The 10,929-nt window shown below is 41.7% G+C and overlaps 1 protein-coding gene across 2 annotated transcripts in view; it reads left to right on the forward strand.

The window, feature by feature from the left end:
- Positions 1-10,608, forward strand: part of SLC19A3 (solute carrier family 19 member 3) — a 36,281-nt gene extending 25,673 nt beyond the window's left edge. For both annotated transcript variants that reach the window (XM_063923791.1, XM_063923792.1), the window contains exons 3-5: positions 4,063-4,255; positions 7,976-8,117; positions 9,767-10,608. In XM_063923791.1, coding sequence (XP_063779861.1) covers positions 4,063-4,255; positions 7,976-8,117; positions 9,767-9,904 — 473 coding nt within the window. In that variant the 3' untranslated portion in view covers positions 9,905-10,608. The remainder of the gene's footprint in view (positions 1-4,062; positions 4,256-7,975; positions 8,118-9,766) is intronic.
- The last annotated feature ends 321 nt before the right edge of the window (positions 10,609-10,929 follow it).

Here is a 10,929-nt window from a genome sequence, read left to right on the forward strand (position 1 = left end):
GACTATACTCTCCTTCTTTAATCTTTTGCTGTTGATATATTTAAAAAAATGTTGGAGGTTTGACTTGCTTTCCTTTGCTACTAGCTTTTCAGTTTCTACTTTAGCCGCTCTTATTTCTTTTTTGCATATTTTGTTACAATCCTTATAGTGCTGGAATGACTCTGCATTCCCATCTAATTTGTATTTTTTGAATGCTCGACTTTTTTGCCCATTAGTTCCTTAATCTATTTGTTAAGCCACATTGGTTTGGAATTTTTAGTCCTTTGTTTTGCTGCCCATGTGAATAAATTTGCGAGTATTATTAACAAGCAGTGATTTTAATACCTCCCATTTCTCCGTAGTATTTTTCCTTAAAACAAAATATCCCATTCAATATCCCTTAAAGCTTCCCTCATCATGTCAATGTTAGCTTTGCTAAAGTCTAGAGTCCTAGTTGAGACAATATATGACTGCTTATGAAAACTGATATTGAATGTGACCATATTGTGGTCGCTGTACCCCATGGGCTCCCCTGCTATAATATTTGATATTATTTCCCATTGTTATTTAATACCAGGTCTAATATTGCATTGTACCTAGTTGAAGTAAGTAGTTATAATTTAGTGTGTTTAAAAACATATTACCCTTAGCAGTATCACATGAATCGTTTGTCCAATTTATCTCCAGATAGTTAAAATCTCTCATCATTATTACGTCTCCTACTCCTCCTGCTTTTACAATTTGCTTCAGTAACATTTCCTCATCAGACACATTGATACCAGGCGGCTTGTAGCATAGCCCCAATACTATCTTTTTTGTTCCCTTTCCCCCGCATGCAATTTCTAACCATAACGTCTCAACAGTATTTACAGTCCCCTCGTGAATATCTTCCCATATATCAGGTTTTAAAAACAGCATTACATAAAGACATACCCCTCCACCCCGTTTATTTAATCTGTCTCTCTTGAACAGCATATAACCCTCTAGATTGACTGTCCAATCATGAGATTCGTCTCACCAAGTTTCAGTAATGCCTATAATATCATACTGTTTGCTTGCTGCAAGGACTTCTAGTTCCCCCTTTTTACCTTTAAGGCTTCTAGCGTTTACATACATACGTTTAAGATAAGTATTTCCTCTAGTGCTAGGGACATAATTTTCTACATTCAGTAATGATGACCCATAATCGTCGTTAGTTAGTGTTTTGTCAATACCTTTTGTAATACCCTTGTTAGTACCCATGTTAATACCGTTGCCCTTGCCGGCTGCTCTGTCCCTCCCCCCTTCTCCACCCCCATCCCCACTATTCTCACTGCATGACCTGTAGTTTGTAGCTAAACCCTCCCCCCCATGCACCTAGTTTAAAAACTCCTCTAACCTTCTAACCATCCTTCCCCCCAGTACTGCTTCCTCCTACTCATTCAGGTGCAATCCATCGTGTCACCTGACTGAGTAGTCCGCCCAGTGTTCGAAGACACAAACCCCTCTTTCCTACACCAGTCTCTAAGCCGCACATTTACCTCCCTAATATCCCTCTGCCTCCCTGGGCTAGCGCGTGGCACGGGTAATATTTTGGAGAATATTACCTTAGATGTCCTTGCCTTTAGTTTCTGGCCTAGGTCCCTATAATCTTTATTAAGGACATCCCACCTACCACTAACTTTATCGTTGGTGCCAACGTGCACCTAGACCGCCGGGTCTTTCCCAGCCCCTCCCAACATTATTTCTACCTTGTCCGCGATGTGCCGTACCCGGGCACCCAGGAGACAACAGACTGTACGGTGATCACGGTCCCGCTAGCAGATTGCCCTATCTGTCTTCCTGATAATAGAATCCCTCACCACCACAATCTGACTAGGTACCTCGCTTTCTTTTGTCCCATCTGTGCCGAAGGGACCGCTCCTCCGGTTGCTAGAGGGAAGAGTCTCCTTCAGCTCCATCATTTCCTCACTACCATCCTCTGAATCTTCATCCAGTCGGGCAAATTTATTGGGGTTTGGTAGTATAGAGATGTCGTGCCTCCCCCTCTTTTTCTTCCTTTTAGCTGGCTTCTTGGTTGTCCTCGTCTACCGGTGTGTGTCCCTGCTACTCCTCTACCGTACTGCTATTCACCGCTGCTATTCACAGCTGCTCTGCTAAGCAGGGCAGCGAGTGCAGGAGCCTCCCAACTGCCACCCCACCACGGGACTCTTCTGCCCACTGGTGGGACAGCGGGACAGTCCCAAAAAAACGGAACTGTCTTACAAAAATTGGCATTTGCTGCGCTATATAAGAAACTGTTAATAAATAAATAAATAAATGAAAATCGGGACAGTTGGGAGGTATGTATTATAATAAGAACTTGGGTGGAGGTAGACTGTAGCAGTTTACAGTGAAGTTGGTACATTTTTTCCAATGACTAACATGCCGAAATGTGGGAGTCTGTAAACTGCCACCTTATCTATTTCCCCATGTTGTACTAGTTTACGTATATATCCCTATGTTATAACATACCAGCTTACCTACTTCCTTATGTTATGACTAGAGATATGCACAGACCCCCGTGTTTTGGTTTTGGTTCTAATTCATCACTGTGTTTTGGTTTTGATTTTGGCAAAACCACCCTCAAGTGTTTTGGTTCGGATTTGGATTTTGCCTTGGTTTAATATAGTGAAAAAAATATATAATCATTGCTAACAATAGATAAAAGAAGCAAACATCATGTTATTTTTGCAATCCAAAAACTGAAATTCGAATTTAAAATCCGAATTCCAAACCGCAGGAAGATTTGAACAAGAACTCCCCGATCCGGATCCACAAAATTCGGATTTATGTAGAACTGAACTGCACATCTCTAGTTATAATATACCAGCTTACCTATATACACGTTATAACATAGCATCTTACCTATTTCCTCATGCTGTAACATACGAGCTTACCTATTTCCCCATGGTGGTCATTCCGAGTTGATCGCACGTAGCAACTTTTTGCTGCTCGTGCGATCAACTTGACGCTGCCTATGGGGGAGTGTATTTTAGCATAGCAGGGCTGCGATCGCTTGTGCAGCCCTGCTATGCTAAAAAAGTTTTGTGCAGAACAAGACCCACCCTGCACCTACTTATCCATTGCAACGGACCTAGCGATGAAGGTCCCGTCTGTGACGTCAGACATCCGCTTCCCAAACGCCTGGACACGCCTGCGTTCGTCTTACCACGCCCAGGAAACGGTGAGTAGACGCCCTGATCCTCCTTCCCGTTGTCAATTTTCTTGCGATCGGGCCTGCGATCGCATTCTTCGGTCCTGGCGTCGTTGCCCGGCAACTTCCGTCGCTGGGTAATGACGCGTGTGTGCAATGCGGGCGCTGCGCAGACGCAGTTCCGACCCGTTCGCATTGCAGCGAAGAACCGCTGCGTGCAAACGGGTCGGAATGACCCCCCATGTTATAACATACCAGTTTACCTGTTTCCCCATGTTATAAAGTACCAGCTTACCTTTATGGGCATGTTATAACATACAGTACAAGCGTAACCTATTTCTCCATGTTATAACAAAAAATCTTATCTATTTCCCCATGTTATACCAGACCAGCTACCTGATTTCTCTATGTTATAAGGTACCAACTTACCTGTATACCCATGTTATAATATATTAGCTTACCTATTTCCCCATGTTATAAGGTACCATCTTAACTATATGCCCATCTTATAACATACCAGTTTCCCTATGTTATAAGGTACCATTTTACCTCTGTGCCCATGTTATAATAATCCAGCTTTCATCTTTCCCCATAATATAAGGTACCAGTTTACCTATATCTCCATGTTATAACGTACCAACTTCCCGATTTCACCATATATAAGGTAGCATCTTACCTACAGGTATATGCCCATGTTATAACATATCTTAGCTATGTCCTCATTTTATAGCATATCTTATTACCTATTTCTCCATGTTATAAGGTACCAGTTTACCTATTTACTTATGTTATAAGCTGCCTATTTACCTGTGTTACAGGATGCCGCTTACCTATTTCCTATGTTATTATAGCTGTTTGTGGTGGTAGGGCTGTTCAGTAACACAAGGTACGTTATCATCTTGCTGCAGGTGCTCTCTCCTCTTTATCGGTTGGCTATGTGAAAGTGAATTGGGAGTTATCTGGTGAACTAGCACTCGCCATCTTTTCTGCTGTCAATGCTGGTGCTCTGTTTCTTATGGACTATAGCTTCAACATCTGGATGTGTTATGCTGGGTATCTGATATTCAAAGCCTCCTATATGCTTCTCATCACTATCGCCACGTGAGTATGGCCCTTATAGACTCACGCAATATACATTTCTTTTTAAACCTTTTGACAACGAGTGTAGGAGGAAATGTGCACCAAAAATGCCTAAATTCATTGTGGGCAGGCCTACTTCCTTATGCAGAACCATTGCTGAGGCTTTCAAATATCATGGGATATCATGGGCTACTGTACCTTTTACCATCCTGCAGGAGGACTTGTCTTATATGACATCGTGTTGTTCTGTTCTAGAGTCACAAGGTGACATTTGTAGCAGATTTACAAATATTACAGTTACATCTACAGAAGTCACAATAATTGCCCATAATGTTCCACTACCACATTGATGAGGAAATGATGGGGACATGATGACTAGAATAGAATTGAATCGCAATGTGAAAATGGGGAGTGATGAAAATGGGGGAGGTGCCACAAAGCCATATCCCTTCCCATAAGGCTATGTCCCTTTTCGTAGCGCATGCGGGTTGGGCTACTTTAAGTGGCAAACGCAGGATTTCTAGAGGGGGGTTTCCAAATGCAATCCACAATCTCTACTCTGCAGAAAATTGGAGCAAATGCGGGTCAGGGAGAGTGGTAAAAGAACCTAGTAACGACCCTGGATATTAATGTAAATAAATGTTGAGTATCCCTTACCCAAAATTCAAAATCACACATTTTTGGTTCCGCATCTGAGATAATGACACATATATATGTATATTATATTATATTATATTATATATCTATATATCTACAAACAGAAAATTCAGCACTCACCATAGCAAGCACACTTATCCTCACTACATCAATAAACAAATGATGGGGGTTTAGTTAGTAAATTGGCTATGCCTACTTGGTTTAATGTGCACCTGCCAAATACCCTATGTAGACTCAATTATCCTTAACCTGTGTCAGCTGTTCCTTAGTAATTTATCAGCCAGTGTCAGGTGACTAGTGTACCTATAAGGTATTTGGCAGGTGCACATTAAACCAAGGAGGCATATTTGCAGTTATATTATGTGTGAAACAGTTGCCAGGTTTTAAGACTCTGTGATAGTGTAGGACCTGCAAGAAGGTGGGGTACCTTGGCAATCGGTTTGCAGGCTTCTGTGCATTGGCCAATTCACTAACTAAACCCCCATCATTTGTTTATTGATGTAGTGAGGATAAGTGAGCTTGCTATGGTGAGTGCTAAATTTTCTGTTTGTATTTATTTAAGTATGTGGTCATGGGCTACATGCACCCCACCCTATGAGTGGTGAGTGCAGTCATGTACCCAGCTTCTGGGGTAGCGAGTGCTGTGGTTTTATATCTGTTTGTATATAATATATCTATATATACACATAATATATAATATATATGTCATTATCTCAGTAGGGAACCCAAAAATGTGGGATTTTGCTGTATTGGTCTTTTTATACACTAGAGTTAATATTTAACACAATATAGATGATCTATAGTGTAGGCTGTATCAAACATTGAAATAATAAATACACAAACATAAAAGAACCAGTACTGCACTTTCTAAGCACACATTCTCCCACCTCGTGGTAAGGATCCTCTCTCTTCTTCCTGGTAGCTACTCGCTGTTCTAGTGCACTGATTGAAGATTCAGATCCACACACAGCAAACTTGGCAGAAGATGCTGCTACTACTGGGCATGTGCAGCAGCTCTGCTGTTCCATTAAACTGTATGACGTGATGGCATCTATAGTAATTGTTTTATATACTGTTGCTATTGTTGTCATAATTGAGCCACTGGTCAAGAGGAGGGGGGTTTCTGGGCAACTGGAAACCCCCCCATGCGTTTGCCTATGACTTTGGCACATTTCTCACCAATTCCGGTGACACACAAAAGGCGTTTTAGTGGATAAAAAGGAATCGTCAGATCTTCCTATGCCAATGTTAGGGGAAGCTGCTTGACATCCCCAAACCAGGAAATTTGGGGAGAGGATGGCCATCCCCGAACCCAGGAAACTTGGGGAGAGGATGGCCCCAAAGACATACTTACCTACTTTTGAAAAAGCAATTCAGGGAGATGTGACAGTAACACCTATCAGTGCGGACGTGTACTGCTACATCTGAGGGGCGTGTCATAATATCTTACATCCAAATGTAAATGTGCCCCAAAGTTAGTAAGATCTACTTCTTGAAGAAAATACACTGATATTTTGAAAGATTTGTTTGTGTATTGTGTTTTACCAGAGTTTCCATAAACTGTAAGTGGCCACGAGAAACCTTATTTAAAATGCATATAGCCACAGGAATCATAGTGCTTTATAACCAATGCAGGAAAATGGCACTAATGAGACCATTTCAATGTATGTATCTCTGATTTCTTTATTTCCCCAATAATGTAACAGCTGCATACTGGGGATAGATGTAATCAGGGAGATTGCTGGTCTAATCAGGGAGTCAGGGAAATTGCTACTATTTCAGGGAGTCTCCTGCAGAATGAGGGAGGGTAGGCAACTATGCCCAACGGGTCACACCACAAAATCCCTACCAAAACCTGACACCACACACAACAAAAAAGACTGAAAAAATTGGCAAGTGCCAGATGCTTCGTGCTGTGTGTAGAAAGTGCCTTTAGCATGTAGTGAAACTTTATCTCCCCATATTTAATCTTCTCAGTAGATCCACAACCTGCATTGTTTTAAAGATCTGTGGGCAGGATGAAGCCGTTGTGTAAGCAAGAGGATGCAGAGTAAATATTTGTATAAGTACTACAGAGCAGCATGTGCACATTGTTTGGGCACTGTCAGCAGAAAGTTTCCCTGGCTATTGTTAAATTAAGTTGCTTATATGGTACAAGGCATTTTCCTGCTGTAATTGGCTTCTTTTGCACAATGTTTACAGATTGTTTATTCACAGTTTAGTAGTTGCAAACACCAAGACAATTGCAGTAGGTGAGATGGTACAAGATTCTGTGTTTCCTGCAGTTTAGCATAAAGTACTGGGCTTCAAGCTTTAACATACTGTATATACACTATATGATCAAATATGGCAGTGGATGTCTTGCCAAATAGACATATTGATACCTTGGAACATTGATAATAAACATTCATGCATTGGCCAGGTTCATGTCTGTAAGCAAAGCATAAAATCAAGCAATAGGGCAAAACTATGCTGCATTGTAAGTGGGGCATATGTACAGTATCATGTGTAACATGAATCAGACCCCATTGTCAGTGGCCTGGTGCATTATCCATAGATTTTACTAAAGCGTCAGATGCTACTATATGCATCACACTCTACTGTTAATCAAAAGCCAGTGTTCAGGTATTGGAACCAGGACCATCTGCGAGATTGGGGGGGATTGGGAAATGCGTGGACACCACTACATGGGAATAGACTCACACACAGTGGCCACACACGGTATGATGTGTACCAACGATGTGACGGCGGGTTCGTGGGCAAACTTATCGGGCCGACCCTACCCACGGGGCAATCCAGTGCCCAACTGCCCAATATGCAATACACTATTCCCAATCACAGTTCACATGGATAGTAAATCAAGCCAAAGTAAAAAAAAAAATTGTGTCGACTATATATATGTCATGTTGACCTTTTGAACCTGTCGAACTTAAGCATTGTCTACCTTTTACTTGTCTACGTATGTACCATGTTGACCTTTTAAACCTGTTGACCTAATCCATGTCGACCTACTGACTGTCTATCTAGACACTGTGGATCTATACATTGGAACCCCAGTATAACATAACAATATTTTGAATATAGTTTCCAGATTGCTGTCAGCCTAAGTATGGAGCGATACGCTCTGATGTTCGGCATGAACACCTTTGTTGCACTGGTTCTTCAGACCATAATGACCATCATTGTAGTGGACAATCGAGGACTAGGCTTGGACATCGTCACTCAGGTAAGAACAGTAATGCTGTATAGAGGGCTTTTTATATAACACTGTTAAATTCAGCAAATGAACAGTAATTGTGTATTAGAATGTACAGAAATGCCCCGTTTAAGTCTGTGCCCTTCAGATGTCTTTTCTCTTAATCTGGCCGGAGGAAATCAAAATGTTAAATACATCTGCACTGTACAGGGAGTTCAAAAAGTCCCTCCACAGTGAGCTTTGCAGATCTCCTATGCAGTTGTGGAAGGCTAGACAGGACAAAGCCAGTGGGGAATCACAGAGCCAGTTTATTGCACCTAAATAAAGTCTTTAAAAACATTTGTTGTCATATTACTTAGCACACACTCTCTGCGGGGAGACTTGCATAGCACAAGTCAATCAGAGGGACTTTTGGAACTCCCTGTATTACTTGATCGAATCAAACTAATCATGCAGATGCTTGTGAAAATAATTTAATTTCTGTTAAATTCCTTAATATAATTTATTCTGTTTTATAGCCCACTGAAATGTCACATTATAGGATTACAGTCAGGGACGCTTTAAGAGAGGAGGCAGCACGTGTCCAGCCTCCTCTGTTTGGGCCCTCTCCTTTCTGCTGGGAGCGTTGTAGAGTCTGAGCACTAGAGGGTTCAATTATTGATCAATGGCGCGTGGCCATTTTCCCATTGATTTCTCTACTGCGCATGTGCAGACCTCCGTAAAAATGTCCGCTGCACCATGTTCACAGGGGTTTTAATAATGCCATGACGTCGGCGCGGGACTCCGGAGTGGTGAGTATTAAAAAGATGGGTGCAGTGTGTGCGGCGTCGGGCCTCCTGGACACCACACACACTGCCCCCATTATAGATATGACAGTGATTACAGAACCTAATACTTGTTGGGTAGATGAATATTTTCCTTCAAAAATAAATAATTAGACTGAATCTTTTTGATGATATAACCGGTAAAATGGCTTTGGAAATAGCCTTCCTTTACATCAGAATTACTGACTCTTCTGCTGTTGAAGAACTATACATATCCCATCATTGGGTGGTTTTCAGTTTGCCGGCTGTCGGGATCCCGGCGCACAGTATACCGGTGCCGGAATCCCGACAGGCAGCATACCGACACCTTTTTCTCCCTCTTGGTGGTCCACGACCCCCCTGGAGGGAGAATAGGTAGCGTGGCAAGCGCAGCGAGCCCGCAAGGGGCTCATTTGCACTTGCCCAGCTGTCGGTATGCCGGCGGTCGGGATTCCAGCGCCGGTATACTGCCCAGTGGTATGCTGGTCGCCGGGAGCCCGGCCGCTGGCATACCCTACTACACCCCCCCATCATCTGTGGGGCTGATTTATCAATGAGTTTTAAAACTTGTTGCATATGATAAATGGTGCTCCAACCAATAAGCGCCAAACTGTCATTTTAGGAGCTGATTTAAAACTTGTTGATAAATCAGCTCCTGAATTAAAAAAAAAAAATTCAGCAGCTTTTAGGACATCACATAATTTCACCTGAAGCTGAAAAGCCACCACAGCATTTAAAAGCTTCTAATATAAATACTACACCTCAAATGAATCCACATATAATATACTATATAATATAATATATATATATAATTGCTATAAAGAACTGTAAAAGCAAAATAATAACACAAGTAATATAATCCATTTCTTTCCTCAGTTTTTGGTCTATGGAAGCTACTATACAGTCATTGCAGGGATTTTCTTTGTGAGGAGCCTGTATATCCTGATATCGTTGCGTTGCAAGCGGCATGAAAACTACCAGGACAGAGACATAAAGGAGGAGACTCATCTGTAGTGAATAATGGCACCATCTCAGAGCTTGTGAATGGCTGTGAATAAGAAGACCACATATAAATATATATATATGTCTGATCTTGCACTCTATATCATACGCACAATGCACAGGATGTAAGATAAAGCCAGAATATGTTTCCTGGGAGATGAGGCAAGATGAAAGCAGAGTTTTTTCCATCAATGGACCTTTTTTTGTTACTTTGTTCTATTTACAAACAGTTTTGTAACTCAGCAGTTCCCATAAATAAGTATACAGTGTATATAGTTCAGCAGCTTTAAAATCATCCCACTCTTCAAACCAGACCTACAGTAGCTGGTAGAACAATTTGAAATAAAGGGGATATGGAGAGAGATTCATCTGAAATAACACCTTTGCCCTCCCTCTACAGGTCTCCAGTGTGAATCTTCAGTGATCTGTATATATGTCTCTAAGCAAGCCAAGGGGGAATTTTTTTTTGGCCGAAGACAGATGTTGCTCAATATCCGCAGTTTGGTTTTATCATTTTATGATTAAAATATATTCAAACATTATGGGTGCAATACAGATTTGATTGCAAAGTTGCATCTTAGAAAACCATGTTGTGCTGCAGGTGGGGAGACTTAGAATGTGCAGAGATTTAGAGTTGGGAGTGGTGTGCGTTCTAACTGAGCTCTAAATAGCAAAGTAAAAATAAAGTTGTCCAACATTTGTGGGGTACTGTATATAAAAAAAGCTTCCGGTATTTACTCTGCTTGCCTAAAAAGAAAGGAATTTGCACCTCTTGTATTGTATGGTTTGGTCAGGTACAAGTTCAAGCTACAATTATATAGGAAAAGTGTATATGCTAAAATGCATTGTCAGCAGAGGCGTCATAAGGAGGGTGCGGATGGCACCCAGGTGTCATCCTTCCAGGGGATGACACCAAAATGCCAACACCTCATCAGTGACCGGGAGCCGGGCGTTGCAGTGTGACATTATACTGCAGCACTCGGCTCCTGTCACTGAGAAGGAGCCAGCTGTGCAGCCATAGTCTCTGGGGGTAGTCC

Source organism: Pseudophryne corroboree, chromosome 5 (genome assembly GCF_028390025.1).
Source record: "Pseudophryne corroboree isolate aPseCor3 chromosome 5, aPseCor3.hap2, whole genome shotgun sequence".
In the NCBI taxonomy this organism is placed as follows: domain Eukaryota; kingdom Metazoa; phylum Chordata; class Amphibia; order Anura; family Myobatrachidae; genus Pseudophryne; species Pseudophryne corroboree.